The sequence below is a fragment of the Empidonax traillii genome, unplaced genomic scaffold (genome assembly GCF_003031625.1).
Source record: "Empidonax traillii isolate 1590-97213 ecotype Southwest subspecies unplaced genomic scaffold, ASM303162v1 scaffold92:size1159251, whole genome shotgun sequence".
NCBI lineage: Eukaryota > Metazoa > Chordata > Aves > Passeriformes > Tyrannidae > Empidonax > Empidonax traillii.
Genome location: NW_020955285.1, coordinates 1071921 through 1099084, shown reverse-complemented (window position 1 = coordinate 1099084; position 27164 = coordinate 1071921). Strand labels below are relative to the sequence as shown.

At 40.2% G+C, this 27164-nt stretch overlaps 1 protein-coding gene across 1 annotated transcript in view; it reads left to right on the top strand.

Annotated features, from left to right (window-relative positions):
• The window catches only part of DUSP22 (dual specificity phosphatase 22), a 44403-nt gene extending 18882 nt beyond the window's left edge, over positions 1-25521 (top strand). Inside the window, exons 4-7 of the mRNA XM_027881670.1 lie at positions 11623-11672; positions 17041-17115; positions 18647-18818; positions 21668-25521. Of these exons, the coding sequence (XP_027737471.1) occupies positions 11623-11672; positions 17041-17115; positions 18647-18818; positions 21668-21853 (483 nt within the window). The 3' untranslated portion in view covers positions 21854-25521. The remainder of the gene's footprint in view (positions 1-11622; positions 11673-17040; positions 17116-18646; positions 18819-21667) is intronic.
• The last annotated feature ends 1643 nt before the right edge of the window (positions 25522-27164 follow it).

Sequence of the window (27164 nt, the reverse complement as noted above, 5' to 3'; positions counted from 1 at the left end):
GGTGCTCAGACCCTGTCCCAGAGAGGTATTATGCACAGAGGCAGGGATGGATAGGGATTCTGTGGGTCCCCATGTAGAAACCCCATCTTGGAACTGTGTGCCATTGTGGTTGGCAAATGCCAAGCCACAGTTTTTGACTGGAAGTAAGTAAGACTTTACCCATGAGGGTTAGTAATTGCTGAAATATGTTTCCAGAGTCAACGATGGGTTTTCTCACATAGAGAGGTCTTTGAGCTTTGCATTCTGTATCCATATCATTTCACAGTCCTTGGTCTTTATGAGACACTTTGAGGTGACGATCGTGGTGACTGTTTTGTGCATTGCAGACACCTGTCCATCAGTCACAAAATAGAATGAAACTACCAGCTTCTTTCACACAGTCCACCACACATTTGTCGGTTACCAGTAATTTTACTGCTGCTCTTAAACTGCACCAGAGGTTTGATCTAATAAATGTCTGAATCCCATTAGTAGTCGCCTGTGGTTGTGGAGTCCTTTGGCATTAATTTATTTATAGCATTATCATTGTCAAACTGACTACTGCTGCGTTGCAGGAACCTTTGTACACTGCACTTAGACATCATAATGATCACAGTAATGCAGATTTTAAATCAGTAAGAGTTTATGGGTGCATTCCTGTACTGTCCCTTCCCACTGAAGCTTTCTGTTGTTTACTCTATGACAAACTTCATTAAGAGTAGCTTTTTGCATTTGTACTGCTTCTGTGTGCATGTAATTTTTGTTTCTTTTTTTTCTGTTGCTACAGAATATTTGTTTTGTTTTTATTTTCAGTATGTTGATTTTTTTCCCCATCACTCTACATAGTTAACCAGAGCACCCTCAAAGGACAAGTTATCTGTTTGTTTTTTCTTTGTATTCTGATGTCATTAATAATATCAGCTTAATCTGGTACATGCAGAGCACTGGTTTTCCCCTCTTTTTTCCTGAATTGATGACTACTTAAATAAAAGTGTTGATATGGTAGGTGGGTGGAGGGAGGGGGAAGGCAGAGAAGAGCTAATTGCTGACTGAACGACCGTGTGCAGTTTTGGGCATCACAATTAAAATAAGATAATAAGCCATTAGAGATTGTCCAAAGCAGAGCTACGAATATGGTGGAGGGCCTTGAGGGGAAGCCTTATGTGGAGTAGCTGAGGTCACTTGGTCTGTTCAGCCTGGAGGAGACCGAGGGGAAACAGTGCACTTACAACTTCCTCATGAGGGGAAGAGGAGGGGCAGGCACTGATCTCTTCACTCTTGTGACCAGTGACAGGACCTGAGGAAATGGCATGAAGCTGAGTCAAGGGAGGTTTATGTTGGATATCAGGAAAACGTTTTTCATCCAGAGGATGGTTGAGTACTGAAATAGGTTCCCTCAGGGAAGTGCTCACAGCACCAAGCCTGTCTGAGTTCAAGAAGCATTTGGACAATGCTTTCAGGCACATAGTATGATTCTTGGGATGTCCTATGCAGAGCCAGAAGTTGGATTCAATGATCCTGATGGGTTCCTTCCAACTCAGCATATTTTATGATTCTATGATCTTTCTTGTCCAGTCTCTTAGCTTGCGCAGCCAGCACAACTTAAATGAACTGTGTCTTTGAAAATAGAGAACTTCTTAGCCAGCTTGTCTTACAAATAAGTTTAGATATTTTTTCTGTGCAAATTCTAAAATTTTTATGAGAGTAGAAATGGTCTTTCAAATACTCTGTGTCTAAGGAGCTGAACTGAAAGGGAAGAGCAGAGTTAAAAAACTCTGTGATAATCTTCTAGAACACTTTAATACTCCCTGAGTAAATAGTGAAATGCATGAGTAGAATACGTGCAATGAAAAGATACTGTAACTGGAACAAAACCAGTAAGTGTGAGGAAGAGAAGTCGTAGAAAAATCAGGATGCTATGGTGAAGCTGTTAACTTCTCTGCTCCCGTTTTATCTCTGCTGAATGCTGTGAAATACCTGTTTTATAAGGCGTTAAGAATGAGCAGCTTGCAGCTGGGGAAAGCACAAGAGGAAGTGCTGGATCAAGATTATGAATTTTTTAAAAAGAGTGTGACTGGCTGGTAAATCCAGACCTGTGGAGGAAAGCGAAGAGCTAAATGGGTGAACATCTATGAAAACCTGAGAAATGTTTCTTAAATCAAATGGTCAGAGCCTGCAGACTTAATGCAGATAATACTTTCATATCAGCTTGCATTAGATCTGGAATCTTGTTTCATATTTTTAATCCTGGCTGTATTTTATAAATCTTAATGTAGTTTTAGTTGAGCTTGATAGTTTTGCGTGTTTACAGATGATCTTTAGACTATACATGTGCAGTTCTTTTAGAAAAGGAAAGCAAACTGAACTACTATAGAAGAACTCAACTGGCAGCTGTGGGACAATGCAAGTAATCTGCTTGGCATAGTTTGTGGATAGTATTTTTGCAGTTTTGGTTTTGACTATAGAAAGGTATCATATCTGCTGTTAGCACTTAATGTTTACTATTGGGGAACTTTTGCCTAATCTTCTTAAAGTTCTGTAATTCTTTCATTCCATCACCAGTTGGGGGAAACTGGTAATAGAAAGAAAACTTCTTTCTCTCATGGCTGCGCTTTCTGGATTGATTTCACATTTTTGTGTGTATAACAGGAATTACCCTGTGCTAAAACAAAAAGGAAAAATGTATGGCCCCAGCTCCCCCAGCACTTTGGGAGTGCTGAAAGCTGCTTTAGTGCTTTGTCCTGTAATCATGGATTCATAGAGTAGTTTGAGTTGGAAGGGGACCCTAAAGATCGTCTAGTTTCAATCCCCCCTGCCATGGACAAGGACACCTTTGACTAGATCAGGTTGCTCAAAGCCCCATCCATCCTGGCCTTGAACAATTCCAGGGATGGGGCTTCCACAGCTTCTCTGGGCAACCTGTTCCAGTATCTCACCATCCTCATATTAAAGAATTTCTTCCTAATATCCAGTCTACACCTACTCTCTCTCAGTCTGAAGTCATTCGCCCCTGTCCTGTCTCTACATGCTCTCGTAAAAAGTCCCTCTCCCTTTTTTGTGTAGACTCTCTTCATGTACTGGAAGGCCACAATTAGGACACCCCAAAGCCTTCTCTTCTTCAGTCTGAACAATCCCAATTCTCTCAGCTTTTCCTCGTAGGAGAGGTACTTCTTCCCTCTAAACATCTTCCTTCCATGTCTTTCCTGTACTGGATTCCCAAGAGCTGGATGCAGCACTCCATGTGAGTCTCACCAGAGCAGAGTAGAGGGGCAGAATCACCTCCCTCAACCTGCTGGCCATGCTGCTTTTGATGCAGCCCAGGATGCAGTTGGCTTTCTGGGCTGCCAAGTGCACATTGCAGGGCCATGTTGAACTTCTCATCCACCAGCATGCTCAAGTCCTTCTCTGCAGGGCTGCTCTTGATCTGTTCATCCTTCACTATCTGAGGACTATATTCACATAGAGAGTAGTCCAGAAAGAATTTGTCTGAACTCAAAAGTATCACTGCTCAACATGAAATAACTAAAGAGGAATAACTGGGAAACCAATCAGCCATACTTTAAAAAAAAAAAAAAAATGCTTATTCTGGACAGATACTGCTCAGCAGGTGAGAACAGCCGATCTGTTAAAACTGTGTTACAATATTGGGTAGCATACAGAAGTTTGGAACTGTAGGACGCCTTTCATATATGCAAATTGCATCTTGATGACATGAGAAGCGAAGTCCCTGCTGGGTTATGGCTGGGCAACATGTTCTCTGCACAGCCTCTGCTGTCATCGATATCCAACCTAAAGACTTAGAGCAACTGTTACAGAGGAAGATAGCAAGACAGCCTTCAAATTAGAGTTGCTAATATAATATAGCAAGGTCACTGCAGCTGTATAAATATCAGCTCTACAAATGAATAATTTAGTTGTTGGACTGTTGTGTTTCCATCCATGGCACTGAATTCTTATATCACCAATGTAAGAAGCTGTCGCATTTCAGCCATTGTGCTAACTTCAAGAGAAAGTGTACAAGTTCTTCTTTTAACAAAAACCTTAACTTTCTTCTATGATGTTTCACTGCTTTTCATGGTAAGGGTTTCCCCTTATGAGATGTTTCAGAAGACCATGCTGAGCAAAAAAGCTACCATTTTTCTTTCAGGTGTAGCGGCACCAGACGATTCTAGTTTAAAGTAATGCCCTGTCTGGCATTGGTTCTGCCTGTGAAGTTTGGGGGCTCTGACTAATTTTTCAAAAATGACATTGGTAGCCCACTAAGAAGGCACCAACAGACTTCCACAAAGCAGCTTTTAAAGTGTGTCAGGCCAGGCCTCCATCAAGGGGTGCCCTTGGCAGAGGCCACTGTGGTGATGAACTAAATTAGTTCGCAGTTTGAATTGCTCATCACACATGAGCTATGTCAAGGGAAGCACGTTCCTATAGTGGCAGGGTGCTCTGACCTGCTTATGCAGAGGACATGATGTGGAGAGTGTGTTAGCCCATACTTGTAATCACAGAATCATAGAATGGTTTGGGTAGAAAGGGACCTTAAAGGTCACCTAGTTCCGACTCCCTTGCTGTGGATGGGCAGGATCACCTTCCCCTAGACCATCCAATCTGGCCTTGAACACTTCCAGGGATGGGGCATCCATAGCCTTTCTGGGCAATCTGTTCCAGTATTTCCCCACTCTTACAGTAAAGAATTTCTTTCTCATAGTCTAAACTTGCCCTCTTTCAGTTTGAAGCCATTCCCCCTTGTCCTGTCACTATGTGCCCTTGTAAAAAGTAATATGAGTCTATTCCAGAGGTGTAGTAATCCGGTTTCAGCATTCCCTTAAAGAAAGAGGCGGTTGGGATATATTGGGATTTATATTGTACTCAGAGATCCCCTTGAGGGCTCAGGGATGAAGTGTGATAGGTAGTGCTCAGATGTTAGATATGCCCTGACATGCCTGGGGTCTTGAATAAAGTCATGTAGTCAAGGGAGATTAACAAAGTCCTTCTTTCAGCTGAAGTGTGTGGTCCTGTAAATACTCTTGGTGTGATCTAAAGGAGATAAACCACAATTTAATAAAAACTCATTAGTGTTTTCTCACACTCTGCATTCCTTCAGATGAGCCAGGTTAGAACTGCAGTTCAGGGTTAGAATTAGAAATAATAAGTACAGCTCTCCATGCAAGTAAAATAAAATCCTTAAGTCTTCAACATTTCCCTCTTATAATTTTAGAGAGGAGGGCTGGGGAACGAGGGCTTTAACATGACACTTTGTATTATTATTGGCATATTCCAGTGTTAATAACAATGAGCTTTCCAAAAGTGTCACTGAGACTACTTCCTAAGAAAACCATGAAACGACATTGCAAAAAACTCTGACTTGTAAAAAGTCATGTATTGTTCCTGATAACACAAACCAAATGTATAAATTCTGCAAAAACATCCCATTTGCTGCTGTTCATATTGTTCAGGTAATTGCAATTTCATTTACAGTAATTTTCAAAACCAAACCTAAGTGTGTTGTTCACTAAAGTCAATAAGTGGTTGCTTTTTGGCTGAAACACAAGTGCATTTTCTATGAGTCATTAATAAAATCATCACTAATGGTGATTGCTGCAGAAAGTAACTGAAAGGACAAACAAACGGTTGAACGGTTTTCAGTTTAGCAGGTTCAGTTTGGTGCATTACTGGACAAAACCCTTTATAAACTCTCGTTGGTTTGGCTTGAGGAAGCTTTGTGCTCGCTGTTTCCCGCTTTAGCTTTTTTGCTGAAATGCCCCTAAACAAAAATAAGTCCTCCTGTCCTCATCTGTTGATGTGACGACTCAAATTAACACATGGTTTTTGACTAACCTGAAAGAACTTACCAGGTGCTGGAGGTTTTCTATTTGCATCTCAGTTCACAGATTTAAATTTAGGGGTTTATGTTTAAAAAAGAATTTCTTGGAAGTCGTTGATGGTATCTTTACATAAAAGTAAATAGAGAAGTTTAATGCCAAAAATACAGTCCTGCTCTTTTTAAGCTCTTTTTTTTTTAATGGACCCTTCTCTTCCTCCCTGCCCTTGGAGAGGAGAAATTTGTAATTTGAGGTTCATTTTCCCTCTCCTCACCTTTTAACATCTGAAATTCTAGATTCAGGCTTCCAGTGCTAACTAGAACCTCCAAAATCTATATACAGCAGTGGAGGAGACAGTGTTCTGTTCTGAAAAATGGTTGTAAAAACATTACTTGGACAACCCACTAAACATGAAATAATGAGTAGCATTTTTAGTCCTTATTCTCATGCAGAATGTTTTGCTAGAGTACTCTGTTTTAATTAAAAATCACTGGACAGTTTTCTTTCAAATATAAACTATGTGTTAGTATAGTTTAGGGTGTAATCAAACTGAGTATTATTCTTAATGACTCCAGAATATCTTTGATCATTGCAGAGGAACAACCATCCATATAGATGTTGCATTTGTCTCACAGTACTTTTTGTACTTTATCCTTTTCGCAGCTGAAATCATTCTTGGTATTGTGCAATTAAATCTGTGTGTGCTCTTGAGAGATCCTGTTTTCAGTCACTGGCCCATTATCTGACATTTAGCACTTAAAGATAAGTCATTTTGCTACTGCAAAATTCTGTGTGTTCTACTAAAAAACCTAAATGCCAGTTTTAACAAGTTCAGTTAAAATGAAGTTGGAGGTTTTTTAAACAGATTATAGGTAAACAAAATAGAAAGAATGTTCCTTAAACTAGACTGTTACGTTCCTGAGCACTGAATGAAATACTGGCTTTAATAATAAAGATTTATCTTTTTTAAAAGCTAATGATATTGGGAGAGTCTTGTTCTTTAGTTTTACTGACTTTTCCAAATGTGAGAAAACTGTTCCATTTCCAACTTTAGTAGATCGACCTCTAAAATAATTAGAAACTTGAAAATGACTGCAATTCCGTGAGTACCTTAACCTAGTGTAATACCTCTGCATATGTATATGTGCACCTAAATCTGGTTTAAATACCTTGATAGTCACTGCACCAGAACTGACTTATTAATACCAGAATCTGTGATGAAATTTTGCAAGTGTTGTTGTTGTTTCTGAAATAGCAGTGAATTTTAGAAATTTTACTTAACTCTCGCTTGTTTCAGCTCTGACAATCTTGAAATCAGAATACTTGCTCTAGTTTTGTTAGCTCTCACTGTATCGGTTTAACTGTAGCACTTAGTTTCAGGGCCTAAGAGAGACAGTAATCTAGTTTTGGTGGTTACTCTGCTGAAACAGAAAACAAAAAAGTAAATTATATTTTATTTTGCTGATTTTTTGGGGGGACAATGTCCACAGGATAAATACATCAAATGAAATGGGAGTGCTGCTTTTATTTGATGTGGGCATCAGTTAGGATCATCACATGAATAGTAAGCAAAAAGTTTAGAGAAGTGTGTGTGTGTGTGTGCTGGAAGGTAGGGGTGTTTGGTGGTAAAGGTGATTGATGGAGAAAGGAAAGTGAGCAATGATTTAAAAGTAACAAGTGGAAAGTAGTGCATTGAGATAAGCAGAAAAAAGCATACCGTTGTTCACAATCTCATTGACCTAGGAACTTGGGTCTGTACACATTCTATATGCATGTAATGTTTTATTATCTGAGAACATGCATAGAGTCTGTGTAATTAAAAATGTTGGATTGATTTTTAAAAAAAATTGTTAAATTAGGTAATCTGGGAAAAAGTGTTTGGAGAAATACGACATGACTGACATAGCTGTCAGCTGAAGAAATGTTTGAATAATCACATATTAGCAGCAGTGTTCAATAAATAAAAGGGATGTATTACTTCATATAGGGTTTAAAATAGTGTTACTCTTTTCATCAGTCTTTAAGCTTTGCAAGTTTTTCACTTTGCTTTGAATAAATACCATGTTTTGGGATGAGTAGCTATGCTGTAGCACCTAATTTAGTGTGTGTAGGTGATGTGGTACAACACTTCTTTTGAATTGTTCTGTCCTTCCTTCACTGAATATTTTTTAGGAATTATCATTCTTAGGAAACGAAGTATGGTTAATTTAAAAGGAAATAAAGAAGGACTTCCATATAGTTGACATCAAATTTGTATTTGTTTTTCCATCTTTGTTAGTGTGCAGATTTGGTTCACCTTGGGATATTGCATCTGCAGCCAGATTCAAGTTTATTTAATGAAACTACAGTACCAATTTGGAACCGTTTGAAATTTTCACTAGGAGCTGGTCTGCCTGATTTTTCAATAGTCTTTTAGTTTAGCTTATTCTGATTTAGTCGCTGTTTCAGTGATTGTTGCCACCTAACATTTTATGCTTTGCAGTTTAAGAATGGCAAACAAACTGCTAGGTAATAAAATAGCGATGTCTGTTTCTTGCATGCTGGTACTGCATCTAAAATGTTGTAGGTAGCTATTTGCTTGCTTGGCATTAATTGTTCTGCTTTGGAAGGTCCCCTTGGGGCAGTTCTTCGAATTTATCTGTAGAGTATGTGCACAGGAAAGGCAGCAGTGTCTTGGGGCACAAATATGCAGATATTTTGATCCTGGGGTAGTTTTTTCAAACAGAGCCGCAGACAGCAAAGCTCAGTAATGAAATATCTTTCTATTGCTAGTATGTTTAAAAAAGAAAGTCTCTACAGCATGTATGAGAAAAAACTAATTCCAGCAATCAGTGCAGGAATATCTACATGAAAAATCATGAGTCTCATTTATGAATACCTAGCACATACAATCTTGTGGTGGTGTTGTATTTCAGGTATCCAATTATGATTAATGATATTTGATCCTATTATTATAATTATTATTTCAACCTAGAGAAGCAAAGCTTGATGGTAGGGTGGGATCCTCAGGAGTTACCAACTCTGGCCAAACTGTGTTTGGTTCGAAGTCACTGAGAGTTTCACTGTTGATTTTTGTGGGAGCTGGGTTAGGTCACTGCACAGTACTTTTGAAATCCCACCTCTAACTATTTCTGAGTTGAGTGTGTGATTATTTCCTCACAGGGAGGAGTCCATCACCACAGGCTTCCAAAAACACAGGTGACACACTTTGGTCAAAATACCAAATTCCAGTAACTTTAACCATCTCCTGCCTGAGAAACTTCATTAATAACGTTAATAGGCTGATGCTGAGCATTTGCAAGCACAGTAGTGAAAAGTATACTGTGGGCTTCACTGGAAATTGTAAGTGCTGAAGATGCCCAGGATCAGGCTTTGGATGAGCCATTCAGTACCATGTGTGGTCTCTCACAGGCTAGTTTCATGCTTGCTTGCAGTAGTTGGAACTAGCCAGCCGTGACAAAAAAAAGAACACTGTGGGTCTTAAACTTATGCTGGTGCTACTTCTGCTTTTAAAGTGAACATTATCTGAAAGCCCCTCTACACTCAGCCTGTGAAAAGCACTCAGCATGTGCCATAGCTTCTGAAATCTGCGGAACAACTTGCGTCAGGGCATGCTGGGGGAGAGAACCTTCTGGCATACTGTGCTCCAGAGTTAGCCTATCTCCTACCCTCAATTTTCAACTTTTCAATGGCATGGAGTTGGGGAAAAAAGAATAGAATGTAAATTTACTTTCGGGTCACAGGCTCTCATTTTACTGGAGTGAGTCACTTGAAGTGATACTAGTGTCCGAGGTAAACCTCTTGGATGTGTCATACAAGGCACTTATTATCGTAATTAATCTGTCACAATATAATTCTCATCCTTGGCTCAGCAGCGTATCAGTATATGTATTACTGCTACGTTGTCTTCCTAAGTAAATGTGTCTGTGCAAGCTGTTGTGCATCAACTTGTGGCTGTGGAACCATTCTGGCTTCCCACAACAGGCATCCCTTCTCCTGATACAAGGCAGGAGGGACTGTTGCTTGCTGATGGTGTTACCTCTGGCCACAGGCTGCTCTGGCTTCCAAACTGACTTCATTCTTATTCTGTCCCCTTGGCTGCATTTTGCCACGCAGCTCTCATGCAAAATGCCACGTGTGCTGTCCCTGGCTTGATGCTGTCCTGATGGCACCTTCTCTCTCCTCAGGCACTGCTACGTCTTTGTGTCATGCTAAGCATTATCTGTAGAGCCTTCCCCACTCTGACTCTGCCTTCCCCAAATCAGAAAGCCATAAACAGAGGCAATTCTCCTCTGGCTGTGGCATGCTGGAGGTGGACTGTGAGGAAGACTGGTAAAGCATGTTGGGGACAGGGGAGGCTCTTAAATCTGTGTGACTGTGAAGAACACACTGTCTTGAAGGGATTCTACTGGGTTGAGAAAATAATTGGTGCCATATGCAAGTGGTGATGAAGAGACGGGGATGAGGTATCGCCACAACCTTTCTGACATAGTGGCAAAGTTCATGCATCTTGCAGAGGATTAATGTGGTGATGTGTCATGGTGCTGGGGTCAGGATCTTTCATAAAAGGGATTGCTCTTTGGTGTGAGATAGCAAGTGAAGAAGCAAAGTGTGTGTAGGGGAAATAAAGAGGGCTTTCCGAGCCAGCAAAGCAAAGGTGTTGGAGGAGATACTGCCTCAGGTAGCCATCACACTTGAGCAGTAAAAATTCCTCCCCTCCTCCCAGCTGGCAGATGAAATACCTAGTAGGTATATGTTGTATCCCACCTCACTGGCAAAGGATCTCTTGTAGATAAATGTGTGACGTTCCATGTGTGGTGTTGAACATGTGGGGTTATTACAGGGGTGTGCATTGTTACAAAAAGATAAGGTAAGGTGCATTTTATGGTCACCCTTTTGCTTGAATTCTTATCTTCACAAGCGCATCTGAGAATTTGTAACTCTGCATCTGAGATAATTCAGAAGAGTTCCAGTGAATGATTTAGTTTTTGTGTGACTGAGCTGTAAGTTGTATTCTTGGAAGTCCTATTTGAGAAGTCAGCTAAACATGCTTTCAGAAGTGTTCTATTTCTTAACAGTCATAGGAGCAAAGCAAGCTTTGAAAATAAAATGACAGTTAAAATGAACGTTGACAATGCAAAGCAGTAGAATATGAGTATAGTGTTGTTTTAAATATACACAGTAATATTTTTAATGCATCAGAAATGGTTATCTAACTTCCCTAATTGATCTTCTAACTTAACTATGATAGCTGACTAAGAAAGACAGGCAAACGTTGTGGAAGAAAAGTGTGAGTTTTATGGTTGTCCTGCTTGAAGATTCAAAAAAAAAAAGAAAAAGACAAAATCCATACCACAAACATGTTTCTTCTCTGAAATGCATTTTGTTTGGTTTATCAACTTGAAACAAAAATTATTGCATGGAATCAAAAGAAGTTGCATATCACAATTTCAGGTTGTAGTATCTGTTCAGAGAAAGGGGAGGGCGTGAGAACATGTAACTTGGTTTTACTAGAAATGTTAAAACAATTACGTTTTCAGAAGGAGGGTTAGACCTTTTTAATAAAGATGCTTCTGTTTTAAAAAGCTCACTATTTGGCCTTGGGAGAAGAATGACTAAGCTATGTGCTGGTGTCTTAGCAACAACGGTGATGTGAAAAAAAGTGTTTTAAAATCTGACTGTATAGAGACAATCTATGCATGTGTGAATGGTAGTGTTGCTTCCTAAAAGTCATTAATATTGCATCAATCTAGAGCAAGACTTGTGTCTGGGTAGATAAATGTGTTTAACCTGAGTCTTCTCATTCCTTTTTGCTACTTTTTTACAGGGAATGAAGTATCTGTGCATTCCTGCTGCTGACTCACCCTCGCAGAACTTGTAAGTTTTCTTTAAAAATAAATCACAAAACCCCAGAAATCCCCCACTACCATGATGCCTGTTTTACAATTTGCTGAAAGGTCTGATTACACAAATGTGGGTTTTAATCAATTAAGAAAACACAGTAACACTTTATTTCAGCCTCCTTTTTGTATGTAAGGTTTGTAGGAGTCTCAGTTTGTAAACACTTTTCATTTGTGGCCTTAAACTTCAGGAATTCCCTAGTGAATCTGCCCCTAATTCAGTCCCAGTTTATTCTAGCCACTGTTTTTGTAAGTCTTTTTGCTTGGCTTCTCGTTTTCGTTAGTGCTATCTCCAGCCATTAACAAAAAGAAAATATTTGAAAGAGGTGTGAAGCCTGGTGCTTCAAGGGCTGAAATAAATTCCTCACAGTGAGCCTCCAAAACAAAGTTCCAGTGTGCAAACTACCCCTGCAATTATCTGCTCTGGACTTGAACCTGCCTCTGAAGTCCCTGCTGCCCTTAGTAATTAGCTGGCATGGCAGGGAGTTTCTGCCCTGCAGTGATTCTTACCTTGAGGATATATGTACTGCAGTTAGGGTGTCCCAGCCTTGCTTTTTCTCATCCCTGCTAACGTTCATGTAACGCTCATTTCTTTCCCTTGGTTTTAATTCAGCATAGCAATTCTTGATTCCAAGGAGAAATCAAAACAAGAGAACTTAAATGGTGACCAGCTCTTTCTTCTAGAGCTCACTGTTTATTGTTGGGGAGAGGTGAGGGGGGTTTCAGCCACATCCTGCTACCAGGTTTTGTAGAGAAACAAGTAGTTGAAAGAGGCCTGGTGTACGGAAGGAAATGCAGCACTGCTTTTCTCTCATATCACAGCAGTATTCCGGCTCATGCTTTCGGGGGATATTTTTAGAGTATGTGTTTCTCATAATCTAGAAAGATTCCAGTGTGGCACTTGATGCGTGATGATTTGCCTTTTCATTCTGCATTTCTGTCATGATTTTAGAGGTAGGGAAAAAAAAAAGGCACCACACCCTTACCCCCAGTAAAAACACCCAAACCCTTAAAATTTCAAGTCAGGTCTGTAGTGAGAAGGCAGATAGTTAACTGCCTTTGTCATGGACAACTTCCATGGCCTTAATATTTAAAATTAATAAAAATAAATAGATGTAAAAAAATAATCCTTTTGGGAAGGAAAACAAATACGAGATTAGAGGGAAACATTCACATGTTGGCATTTTGAGGTCTCTAGCATTTCTGAAAATGTTTTGCAAACCTGCTTCCTTTGATAATAGAGATGTGGATCAATTGAGAATGGAAAGAGAAAGAATGGCATTTATTATGAATGTTAATCAGTGTACAATTCATCCCCTCTCTCACTATTAAATATCCAGGAATTACATTGAAAAAACCTCCTGTATGGAGGAGCAGTACCAAAGCTCTTAAAGCTTCAGTAAGAAGATAGAATATTTGCATGAGTATTGTTTCTGTTACGCTGCAGGCATCTAAAATACTTGCTTTGGTATCAGGTGGTTGCAAGCAAACGTCATTACTTCTAATACTGATACAATCCATCACTTAAAATAAAACTTGATGAGTAACTAATTTTTCTTTCTTTTTTTTTTTTTTTTTTGCTATATACAGTCCAGGTCTTCAAGGCAAATCAAATCATGATTCTCACAAATAGCAACGTTGCTTGCTTTGCACATACAGTCTTCTGAAAGCAAGAGAAGAAGCTGCCTTTGTTCAGCCTGTGAGGACTAGGCACAGTCTTATCTAGGAGTAGTTAACCATGGCCATGCCCTGTGCCCACTATGCAGGGAGGGATAGCTGGGCAACAGGAAAGGGAATTGCTCCCTCTGCAACATCTTTTGCATATCTGCCCTCTTCTTTCGAAAAAAGGGATTGTTCCGGTGTCAGGAAAAAAACCCAAACAACTGAAGCAGCATCCTCTATTGGGGGTCCATGTTTTCTCTTAGCAGTGTTTGACAGGCATAACTGACCAGATACACACTGCTGTTTCCCAACAGCAAGCTCGTCAGAAGCTTTGCTAACACTTTGCAACTGCTAGCAGGTTGATGAGGTCCAGCTGGAAGCCCTGACTCACTGAATTTTGTAACTATGAGCTCTTAACGCACTTCAGCATAGTTTTTGTGAAGGAAACTTCTGGGTCTTTGTGAGTATAATGCGCATTTACTCCTAGTAAGCTTGTTTAGTGGAGTTTTCTTCCTCAGAGGGATGAATTGCTGGGGAAATACAGCAGGGATTCCCCTGTTAGCATGCGAGTGTTCACTGAAGTGTCTCAAAAGCTTGATTCTACTCCCATATTCTGCCTCTACCAAGCATAGGAAGCAAGTAGTTGCTTTTGAGACTCAAGGTGTTTCCTAGATGTTAAATCAGTGTTTTCCCTGGTCTATGAAAATTTTACCTTGGGCCAGTGGCTGCTCCAGAAATGTCATCTCCTATAAAACTTGTCACTAAAAAGTTAATTCTGTAGAAATTAAATCTTCCCTTCCTGCCCTGTTCCAGTTAATTGTTTTCAGCTTTGTGTTTCTAAGGAAGTAACCTCCAGCCGTCAGGCAGTTAGTGGTGATAATACAGAAGCCAGATGACCTAATAAGAGGAGGAAATTTTGCTGGATTTTTGTTGCATTTACATTACCAAAGGAAAGGAACACTGAGATGCTTTGTCCTATCTGATTTGGATGCTCTCTTTTCAACCTTCATGAATACTGGTAAAAGTCTGACTAGCAACAAATGAAAATATATTCATAAATATTATCATAACTCTGCTCTCAGTCTAGTTTTGGATTATGAAGCATGCTAATGTGTAAGTTTAGGTAACTTTTACAACATGCTGGTAGAGGCATTGTACTGGTGGTTCTTCCTGTGGTGTTTTCCCACTGTGAAGATGATGCAGTTCAGGATGCTTTAAGCCGGGAGATGTGAAAGCCAGATATCATGAAATAAATTGTCCCGAGGTCCAACAAATAGGCTGTAAATCAACACATTTGTCAAGTCTTTTCTTGTTAGAGATGGTAATCAAGTGTTTTGTGGTTAATGTAAGACTTGCCATTCTTCTTTGTGTCTGGCATTTACCACACAGCTAACTGGTCCTCAATCTTTTCATGTAAATATGGGTTTAGATAAGTGTTCATGTAGATATGGTTTTACCATAACTTTGAAAATTATTTTAGGCAACTGTGTCTGCTGGCTCCAGAAGAGTCCCTGATGCCATAGGGTTGTGGAGGAGTACATTTCTTCATTTCTCTGATTCGAGGGGGGGCCGTGGTTCTACAGAATGGCACCAATTCTAAATGTGCCTGTTTCTCTTCTTGTTTTCACGAATGCCTGTAAATGCACTTGACAGCGTTTCAGCAGACTGAGCATCAGCAATAAGAAAGGGCAAAAAAACCCTAGTGGAGTTCACTATGTGCAGTACTTTGCAATGGTGTTATGCTCAATCACAGATATTTTTCAAATCAAAGTGCTGAAATGTCTAACTAAAACTTGTGCTAGACCATTATAGCTAATTCACTGGTGCATGAAGCTGCCCTCTTGGCCGGATTTTCTAGAGAGAAAGAGAAAATACAGATGTATGAGAAGATTGGGATGCTGTCAATACAGACCTAACCAAAGTTGCATTTGACTGAATTCTTTCAGTCTCAGCTAAGCGCTCCTTCATTCTGCAATAGCAATGCTTCTTGCACAAACAGACAAACATCTCCTTTGTCCCCTGAGTTCATTTCTGTGAAGCCTCGTGTGTCCCCTGGCAGACCTGAGCACCATCATTTGCTAGAGCTCAGCCAGTGAAAGTATTTTGTGTGGCAGTCTGAGTACAAATGCATTTGTAAGGCTTTGCCTTCACATACTTCATCCCACATACTTCATCCATCCCTTGAGAAATATAAAACTGAGTTGCCATGCTGTCCTAAAGCTTGGGATTGCATGGTGCCTTGAGATTTTCCAAATAAGTTCCTCAAGTCTTCTCCAGCTGTGCTCTCCATTTTGTATCCAGTGATGCAGAAGTTGCCTTGAAGAGGGAGTCCTGGGCTTTGGGATCCCTGTTTTTTTGATATCCCAGCTTTAGGTATCCTTGCCTTTGCAAGTTCCACAGGCAGTGTCACTATTGCAACAGTGTTGTCCTCCAGGTCTTGAGTGTTTATAGTATCAGCAGCTGCACTGTTAGGCAGGAAAGGGAGCTTCCTTTTATGTGGGTATTCCTGATTTTTGTGTGGCTGCTGGTGCTGGGCTGAGGTTTTTTTGTTTTACCCTTGTGGTATAATATTCACCCAGAGAGGGGAAACATCTTGAATACAGGACGTTGTGTTTCATGGGTGTTGAGCGCAATGTGCTTTCACGTTTGCCTTTGCTAATAAACCTGGTAATGACTGCCCCTTAAGAACCTCTTTCCTCTGTCCACATTGCTCACATTGCTTCTGCTTGTGAGCCTTAATTGCAAGAACACTCCAAGACCACAGTGACTTCCAGCTCTGTTGAACTAAAACTGCAGGCAGCACCAAAGGCTTTGCAGTTGGAATGACAGAGTGAGCAACTTGTGACTGGGATGCCAAGAGGCAGTGCTGCATGTTTACTGAGGTGATGGCAGCTGCCCAGTTATTATCCTTCGGACTTGCCTCACTTAAAACGAAGGGGCACATATAAAGGATAATGAGATTACAAACCTTAAGGTTTGTAAACTGAGTCTTCTCTCCATTTTCTCCTCTGTTGCTTTAAAAAAGGTAGGCTGTAGGCAGGGGTTGGCTGACACCCTGAATAAGGGCAGGCAGAAGGGGTACTGCTGTCAGAAAGGAGAAGACTGGAAGGACCTGAAGAAGCCAGGGCTTGAATTGAGCATTTTCTCATAGCAGGGACAAAAGGGAGAAATTTCATGTTGCAAAGAAGAAAGTCCTAGCATTTGGATGCGTCCTAGCACATGGTTTGAAGGAGGAGGTAAAGTTGAAGTGAAGTGTAAGTTTGGGCAGCCGGTAGTTTCTCTTTGTGAGAGACAATATGTCTTGAGAACTATTCGTGTAGTTGTGCTGAGTTCCATCTGACATCTGAGCATATGTGCAGACATGTGAGGTCAAGTCGCTAATTTAAAGAGGAATAAAATACAAACCGAAATACAGACTTGACGGTCATCAGAATAAAGTGTTTGTTAATGTTATCACACTGTAGTGCCTAAAATACTGGTTTCTTATTCAGATAGAATGGAGAATAGCTATGCCAGTGAGTTTTGTGTTCCCTTGGCAGACAGTAACTTTTACTTTGTATGACCTATATTCAGTTCTGAATTCTAGAAACAGCATTGAGCTTTCAGATATATTTCTCTCTTTCTAAGTAGTGATTTTACTAAATAGATCACTTTCTTTATTCTCCTTCTGCTTTTGTTTTCAGAGCAAGGCATTTCAGAGAGAGCATCAAATTTATCCATGAGTGCCGGCTCACAGGTGAAGGCTGCTTAGTTCATTGGTATGTATATGTTTCCTACAAAAAAACTTTTTAAGAGTTTCTCTACCTAGATTTTGATGTTCTTATTTTAATAAGTTAGTGAAATGCTCCCTTTATTCGAAGAGCCTCAGAAGATTTGCAAATGCTATTAAAATCTCATGCTAGGACTTTTGAGTCTCTGGGGTGGGCAGCTGCCTGGAGATAAAAGGAACCCAAGACATTTTGCTTGACCTTCTCTTATCAAACATTTTTGTAGGATTGATTTGACTAGGAATGTGTTGACTGGAGACATATTATTTATTTTGCATTATTTTAATTGCTGTATTTCTAAATGTGATTTCCATAATCCAAGTAATTTGATTAGTCTCTCTAACAGCTATTTTGGCAACTTAAAAATTGTTTAAAAAATTTCCTCTGAAGAGAAATTGATTTTTTTCCTCTTTTTTTTTTTTTTCTTTTCTTTAAACTGCTGAAGTATTCAAATGTTGCATTTGTTATAAGCAAGTCTCTGATTGGAAATATGCTCCTGGGACTGTAGAGACTAGAAAAGGAAATCCCACCCTGGGTTGTTTTTTGGTTTTTTTTTTTTGCTCTCTGCTATTGGTTGTAGTCTTTGTGCTGTATGTCCAAGTGACATATCTGGGTCTATATGTGGACTCAGAGTCATCTTGTGATTTGAACACTGGACTTACACGCAGGCCTTGAGCATAAATCCTCACTTTGCTATTGACTCATGATAAGGCATGCGCCATTTGGTCAGCCTTGGTGTATGGGAAACAGTAATAAGTAGTATGAATTCTAATGGGGTTTTAAAAAACATATATTTAAATTTGTGAAGATTTCAAAAATATAAAGTGTTCTTGAAATGCCAAGTGAAAGGGTCTGGAAACTCTTTTTATTCCGGTAAATGTAACTCAAGCACATTTTTTATATTCACAGTAGTAAAAGTTCTGAGTTTGTCCAGTGCTGTCCAACCAAGCATAATAAATGATTCTTACTCTATCCCAGCATTTAATATGGGGAAACTGGAGTCCTGAGAGTTGAAGCTGCACTGTTTCAGTGGATAGCAGAAAGAGGAACTCAAGCAACCAGACACGTGTACTTTTTAACAGTTCAGTTAAAGTTCATTTTGGCTCTATGAAGTTGAAGCCTTTATTCATGATGGAGAAGGAATGGTCTTATTTCACTGCTCTGATCTATATAAGCAGAAGAAAGAAAGTGGGTGACTTATTTCTGCCTTATTAAAAACCAAATCTAACTTAGAATGTGTGCACTGTCCTCTGCCTTTGTGAGGACTTCATGTTTATTTCTTCCTTTTCAGTCTCTCATGAATTACCACTCAGAATCCACTTTCTCCATCCTATTGTAGATTAATTGTGCTACATTTGAAAAAGCAGCAGTGCCAAAACTATTTAATTCAAATATTTTGATATTTCTTCCTCGTGACAAGCAACACAGCAGTCTGCTGTGATGTTGGGAAATGATGCTTTTAACTGTGACAGATGAAGTATACAGCACTGCTTTAGTGTATTTCACCTCATTTTTTGTGCAGCCTTGCAGGTGTCTCCAGGAGTGTAACACTGGTGGTTGCCTACATCATGACCATCACAGACTTTGGTTGGGAAGATGCATTGTCTGTTGTCCGCGCAGCGAGATCCTGTGCCAATCCAAACATGGGCTTCCAGAGACAGCTACAGGAGTTTGAAAAACATGATGTTGATCAGGTAAATGAACTGCAAACAAGAGTTGTGAAACACAGCTCCAAGTCAGATCATGGGCTACTTTTCATTAGTTTGTGGTCTCTGTGGTTTATCTGACTCCCTGTTTTTGCTTTGAGGGAGTGGCTTCTTAACCCAGCCTGCTCCACTGAGAGGGCACAGATGGAACTGATGGTATCAAGGAATGCTAGATGGGAGAAGGGATGGAGCACAGGACCTAAATACCTCCTGCCTGACTGTGCTCTCAATCTAGCGATTGCTTGAAAACACAGTACAAAACCCATGCCTTTATAGGGGTAAAAACTAAAGGGTGAGTTGCTCAGAACACAGCAGAAAGACTGACCTATAAGTACCAGTGGCATAAAATAGTTGTTTTCCCCACAACACATTCATTTGGAATAGTAAGCAGGAAAAAAATCATAATCAGAAGTCTTTGCTGTCCAGGAGTTAAACTAGGTTCTCGTTATGACTTACATGTTGTGTCCCCTTCACCTTCTGTTGCTAAGACAATAAATTTTCTGGTGTGTAGGGCAGTCTCAAATCTGACTCCTTTTTTTTTTCTTATTAACCTTTGAAGGCTTTAAGCTTAGGAGAATTAAGGGAAGAGTAGGACTGCCAAGTGGTTTTCATAAGACAAAAATTAGTTTCTTACTCCAAAAAAGAACCGTCCCACGCAAAAGACCTGCTCCCTCTGGGTGATTGGTGACTTCCACTTATGTTAACAACCTACTCTGGCTGCCCCCTTCATTTTCCATTGCTCAGCATGTTGCTGTTCTCTGGACTTTTGTGCTTATGGTGCTTATTAAAAATCAACAACAACAACAACAGAAGCAAACCGAAATTGGAAAGCAAAATACATGAGGCAGAGGATGTTGGTTTTTTTATTCCATCTCTATGATTCTGCTGCAGAAAGCTCAGAGTTTAGAAATTACCATTTGTTTTGTATGATGCAGTTTGCAACTGTAAATATTTGCGTTTTTTTAATATTTAACTGAATGTTTCCTGGATCGTTTGGAACTGGTGTAAATGGTAGAATAACTGATTTTTAAGAGACAAAAGTCAGAGAGGGACTTTCCAGACTTGTCTCCTTCCTCTCTTACAGTCATTTCTACTCTAATTGGTTTGGTCTAACAGCAATGACAATTAGGGCTATATGCAAATAGCCTGATAAAGACAGTAACGTCTCTCTTTTTTCATCCTCCATGGACGGTGCATTCTGTCTTTTTTCACTGAGGGGGAGGCAGTAGGTTGCAAAAAGAAGTATCCACCTGTATTCACTGGCTGGGCTGGAGTTTCTTACTGTCTCTTAACAGCAACCACATCCTTAGCAGGTGTCTGTTTACACACCTGATTTCAGTGGAATAATGCCATCTGCCAAGGGTGTGAACTTTTTTCAGATTTCAGCAGCATGGGTGTTTTGCTGTGCCACTACAGGGTCTTGGTATCCTGTAGGGTCTCTGGAACAGTGTCCTTTAGATTTTAGTCTTACAGGGTGGGGTTTAGTCACTAGGATCATAGCATGGTTTGTACCTGTTCCAAACCTTCACTTGGTATCCTGAGGCTTCAGATTTGACTCAGCACCTCATGACCAAATGAGAGGGAGGGACTGTGTTGAGATCTAGTCTCCCAGTGTCCTAGCAAATGGTCTTTATGGATCAAGCTGCTCATGAGCCCCAAACAGAATAAAGCTATGAAGGCTAAGGTTTGGAAAATTAGTATTTTCCCCTCTGGGATATAACAGCTGGGGTCTGTGTTTACTAGCTGCTTCTGCAGAGAAGTGCAACAAAATTGTCAGGGGTTGGACAGTTCCTCAGTTGGACTCAAATTTTCCAACTGGCAAAGATGTGACAGAGAAGGATCTAAATGTGATTAAGGTCTATAAAACTGAGTGGACAGAGAAAGTGAACATGTGAAATTTCCACTCCTTCCTGTGAGATGGGATTATCAGTTGGCAGGTCCAAATCAAGGAAAAAGAGGGGGAGTGTTATACAATATGCACTTATGGAGCTTGTTGGCATGCAGATACCTTGGGGGAAAAAATTGTGGGTTTAAGAATGTGATCTCATGACAGAAAAATAATTTGTTGTTATCAAACACAAAGATACTGCCTCAGACTCTGAAAGCACCAGAGTTGAAAATTGCTGCGAGCTGAGGAAATGGCTCAGGAAATGTTCCCAGGACTACTGGGACCTCTGCTTGCTTCTTGCCTCAGCATATACATCTGGGTACTCTCATACCAGGATACAGGGCTGGATTATCCCTCAGCTGGACCTGGTACTTCTGTTACCATATACCATATTCAGTCATTCATGTCAGTAACATATAGGGTCCTGTGCTATGGCTTATAAAGCTCCTGAACTTTTTCTTCCTAGAAGATACCTTCTGGGATATCTACAGTACATTTTTTATTACTGGTGTTTGTGAGCTCAGCATTTGTAAGAGTAGTTCAATTTTCTGATCTTCAAGCTTCTTGCAGCCTGTTGTGACTTGGGCAAGGTGGCTGATCATAGGGGCTTCCACACTAATTCATCTTATTGTTTATCTATGCAGCAGGAACAGGGAGTCCAGGATTTCCTTGCCCAGCAGATGTTCATTATTCTGTATTACTCCAGTCAGCCATGCTGTTCAACAAATCTGTCATTTTAGGAGGTGTAAGGGATCTCAGTGATTTCAAACATGTTTCCTGTGCCTATGTGTTCTGTGCTGCTATTGAAGGGCTTGCAATATTTGGAGTAGTTTTCTGCTTATAATCTTAAAGAATCTGGAAATTCTCTAGGACAGGAAGAAGTATTACTTCTCCATCAATCTCATGTTATTGTTTCATCATACTGTATATGTATGTTCAATTTCTGCAGTTCAGGCAGTGGCTGAAAGAAGAATACGGGGAAAACTCTTCTCAGGATCTCCAAGAAGCCAAAAATCTTCTGAGCAAATATAAAGAGCAGGCAGAGTTGCATCAGACTACCGGAGGAAGACAGTGGAATAACAACTTCTCATCTGTGCCATCTCTCTCATACAGCAACTACACAACAGAGACCTAATCGTAGGAGGTCGATTTTTTTTCTTGCTACCTTTGCAAAACATCTTGCCATGTTTTCCATCCCATCTTCAAGACTTTCAGCAGTAAACCATGCAACCAGTTGATTTATAGAAAGCTTCTTGATGACGTTATGTGTGTGTGTGTATGAGTGTTTTTCACACAGTTTTATAATTCAGGCAGGATCAAGCTCTGTTTATGCCCAGAGACAGGATGCAGTTACTGTGGCTGAGGCAGCTTGTCCGCCAGCCACAGCTGTTATCCCCTTATGCCCATGTTGCCTGGCATTTGCGGTGAGGTTAGCTCAACTCCTCTTGTCGTAGGCTAGCAAAGGGCTTGAAGAAGTGAAGTCTGGTGATTCAAGCTGTGGCAGTTTGTTATCTCTGCACTATTAGTGTGAGAAAGATGTTATTGCACCTGAGAAAGGGAACTCAAGTCTGTCTCCCCTGCTCCTGTTCACAGTCCATTGGCAAGTAATACTGTGGAGGTGGGTTTGAACTTGAATGCTAGGCTGCAGGCTGGAGTGGCTGAGATGTGAGTGCACATACCTTTCTGCAAGCAGTAGCATCTAGGAGAGAAGTGGGACAGACAGCTCTGAGTAATAACACCTTCAACCGCCACAGTCATACTTGCTTCAGTGCACGTGAGACGGGGCTGTCGGTAGAACTGCCACAGACCAAGAGCACTGAGACTGTTACCACAGCTCAGCTGATGTGCAGTGATTTAAGCCGTGGTCCCTTGATTGTGCATCTGGTCTCCTAGCATAAGCTTCTCTGGAGAACAGCTTATCAGGTCTCCAGTGCCACTGAACTTCATTCCCCATGGAGCACGTGCCTCTTCAACACACACCCCTGCGCACATGGTAACGTGTCTCCAAAGAGTGGGCTCGGTCTGAGTGCGAGCACCTGTTTCTTTGCTTGTGCTGTGGTTTGCTCTTTGACTTCAGCTACCTCAAAAACGCTGTTCTTGTCATTGTGGTTGTAAATGCAACCTTGAAAATTGCCTTGTGTAATCTTAATCCGACACTGAGTGAAGTAAGTGGGTGCGTGTGTGTGTGAGTGTGTGTGTGCATGTATAGTTCACAAATGTCTGTATTTGAGAAGTTTATTGTTTTCTTTTAAAATTGCCCACATTTCTCACTAGTTTAAAGATTGAGTTATTAGAATTCAACTTTCTTGCCATTTAAACACCACTATGTATTTTGCTGTGATCAGATTTGTAGGAATGCATTTGTAAAATATATTTTAAACTAGGTTAAAACTTGGGCCATACTCTGCTCTTGGTAATGTTGTGTGGTTTTGGAATGGAACCATCACCTGACTCAAGTGGATCGTAAGAGTGTGACTTCAAACGTCAGTAGGAATGCTGTGCAGCATGGTTCTGATAGCGTAATGAGGGGTGACGCTGATGCCAAGATAATGATTTATTGTCTTTGACTTGAAGGATGAATGGCCCACTCTTCTTGAAGATTCCAGAAAATAAAAAAACCTCCCAAACAGCCAAGACAGAAAACCAAAACCAAACCCCTTATTTGTTCAGATGTGGTGTATATGTCATGCTAAAAGCTGAGCACTGAGTGAGAAGCAGTCAGCATACTAGATTGACTGTTGTCTCTTTCAAATTCTTCAGTACTCTGACCTCCCATTCTTCACAAATTTCCTCTACATGTGATTTTCTGTTTGCTTTGGGTGGCAGTGAATTCCTTGGAGGAGAGCAAGGCTTTTGGGTCAAGTGAGCTCTGGCTGTTAAATATCTGTTGTTAAGTATCTTAAAAAAATATGTTGTGGCTTGTGAAATATGGATCCTGCATATCAATAATTGCTTAAAAGGAAAAAAGGGAATAGGGTGAAACTGGCCTGACCATTTCATCTGAGTACAAGCCTGCATCAGGGTTCTCATTGCACTGACTGCTTTAAGTATACTGAGCATGATGAGAGCAGGATAATCATATCTGTTTCGCAGTAAGGGATGTTGTTGGATTTGGGAAAAGTGCTGGAATTGACCTTGTTTTCAAGCTTGCAGCTAAATGAACCACTGCCAAATATATGGATAAACCATATATTTGGTATATCCAGCAATTGCTGCTCTGTGTTTGCCTGGTAAGAGAGGTATTTAGCTGTCCTTCAAGATGTTGATCTGCAAATAATTGGCTAAGAATTCCAGCCCAGCAGCATCCACATAGGCAGTCCCTTCCATGCTCTGAGAGCAGATATGGTAATTGGAAAATGTTTTCCTCGGTAACAGGGTCTGACACATGATCAGGATGCGGGTCCATTTGTTCAACCCTCTACTCACAATAGGATACATAGGGCAACTTCAGCCCACCCCCAAAGGGCAGCTTTGTCAGAAGTATTCTGCCTGTGGTCTCGCAGCCAGTCCATCCTTTAGCTGGCTGCTGGCACTGTATCCCATAACACTCCTGGCACTCTTGTCTTTGCAGTAGTAATCCTGTGAGTGCTGATAAGTTGGCAGTTCTCTTTGCTGTTCTGGCAAATATAAGGCAGAATGGAAGATATCTGTGAATGTTCGTGTGTCCAAGATTTAATCTGTACTGTTTTGTTTTTGGTTTTGTTTTTTTTTTAATAGTTTGATTATCCCCAAAGATTCAGTCTCTCAAATAGGATATTTTTAGAACTGAATTTGGCTTTAGGGCCGTATAGCCATGTCAATGTGCATTATGCTGCAGCTCGAAAGCAGATACAGGGTAAAGTTGAAGACAGAGGGAATGCCATATTGTCAGCAAGTGAAAGTGCTTCTCTCTTTTTAAAAGATGGAAGAGGTATTTTCTGTAGTCTCTTGCTTCAGCATCTTGTTAAGTGGTCTGTATGCACTGTGTACTGCACGTAGGAGCAGTATAATACCAATAGCAGTCCAGGAAAACTTGAATCTGATTTGTCCACGCAGAGAACAGAATAGTAGTTTACTCCCTAATTACCACAGGTTGAGGAAGAGAGAGTAACTACAGTTCTCACCTTTAGGCTTTTAGAGAGGGAGTGGAGCTAACACAGACTGAGAACATGACATGATTTGTCTTCCAACAAGCCTTTCAGTGGCAATTTGTAGGACTTTCCAGCTATCTGGAACGTGACTAGACCCAATCCACCTCTCAGTAGTTGGCCTTTGTAGTGTAGACGATGCATTCAGTTATTTTGTTTCTGTACTTCAAAACACTGTCCTCATTTTGATGTTCACTGGAAAATGTATAAAATTTATAACACCTTACTGGATATCCAGATTTGAAATGTATAATCAATTTTTTTTTTTTAATTAAACTTGATATCCATGTGTGATTATAAGCAAATGTCTAGTGTTATAGAATGTAGGTAATGGGTAAATGCATTATTAGTATTTATTACTTTGTTTTTTAACCTGGAAAAAGTTGCTTCCTTAAATTTTGTGGTTGAGTGGGAAGATATGGCAGATCATATCTCTGTTTTTTAAAAAGGACAATAATAACATTGTTTGCTACCACTGGCCACCACTTATAAAGATGTCAGTGAAAAATTATAGCAATTACTTTCGCTAGTTTAAAAACTCTAAATCTGGTAATTCTTGATTCTCTGTCTTCCTCTTCATGGGCATCTTAGCGAAGCCTTGATTGCTTTTTCCAAATGTTTGTATTTAATACGTTCTACAATTTTTTTATAAATAAAATTAAATGTTAACACCTGATCTGCGTTTGTACTTCTTGAAATAAATAATAATGACCAGAAGGCTTCTTCTCACTGTTTGTATCCCTGCAGGTACAATAGGAGTACAAGACTAACTCATTTTGGTATTTAGATTTACTTTTTTCTCCTGCACACAGACTTCTTGGAACTTCGCCTCTCTTCATGGAGTTTTTCCAGGTGAGTTCAAGAATCTTCACAAAAATCTCTTGAGTCTCTCAAGAGGATGTTGCATGTTGCTGTCTTACTTATTGTTGCCAGCTCATCATTGCAACAGGGTATGTGGTGAATCCGATTTTTTTATTATTTTGAAATACTTTCTACAGCACACTGATTTAGGGCTTGATCAGCTATAAAACTTAGCTGTTTTTCAGGCTGCCAGTGATCAAGACTCTCAGGAGTGCTCTGTCAGAGGAAGCTGATGTAAGCGTCAGATGATGATTCTCAGGGGAAAAATATTTAAAAACTTATGGGGGGGGAAAATTCAAGGAGGGAAATGCCTTATTTAAATTCCCACAGATAACACACTGAATTTCTGGTTTGACACTACCTCTGCTAAGAAGATAATTCTGACATTTGGGCAATCAAAAAAAAAAAAAAAAAAAAGCCAAAGAAACCAAAAAGCCCACTAATCTGAAAGTATGATCAGTCATGCCTGAGTATCTCATGGCCAAATCTCATGGCCACTTCAGTCATTGCTGAAGGCTGAACTGTTCTTGCAGTGGGACTCCCTCATCATGAAGGCAAAGTCAGACGCTCAGGCACAGTGAGCTTTGGGTCTTTTCTTTTTGCCCTTTCCTTTCTCTCCCAGCACTTGTTGGTTTATATACTGGGAATGTGTGGCTGGTGTTTCCTAAGGGATCTTGGGGACTCAACTAATTAGTAGTAACCTCCACTAGAATAAAGTCGATGTGTCTGTAGATAACTTTGAAAGTGATGGATGCACCTTGTTCATAATACATTTCAGTTCATCTTGAGTGTAAGTGGGATTTTATTAATGTGTGTTTCAGTCCTCTTCCTGTCTTTCTATGAAAAGGCTTTAAATTCAGTACAACCTGCTATATGACACTTGAATTAGGACTGTAATTACCTCCTTTCTCCACCTGTTTTTCATAGCAATGTCTTAAGATACATCTGCTATTGCAATGGTGAGATGGAAGACATGCTTAAAGTATAATCCTTTGTGATCTAGGAAAACCTTGTAAGTTTTAGAGGAAGCTTTCTCCTACCCCTAAAGGAAAATTGCAGTTTCCAAATGAAAAATGCACTGCTGCTTTGCCTTCGTTTTGACCACTTAGTACTTTTCAAGGGTAATTTTTATCCAAATCACATGCAAAAATTGTCCTGCAGCCATGGTGCCATATTACTGTTCCCAAATGTGGGTCGAGTTCCCTCCAATGTTACATGTAACTGTTGTGAGTTCTGGAAAGTGGCAGTTCTGATCTGATTCCTGTAGTCCTGTCCCACCTTGCAGTCAACTGAGGAAACTAGAGGGCAAACCTGCATGCCTTTACATGTGCTCCTAACATGATAAAGAGTTCTGGCTTTGCCAGCACATTATGAGAGTCCTTTCATCTCCTCAAGAAGATTGTATTGGCAGAGGGAAAATGGTGATGGTCTTTGGAAAATATTAGACTGCGTGAGGAA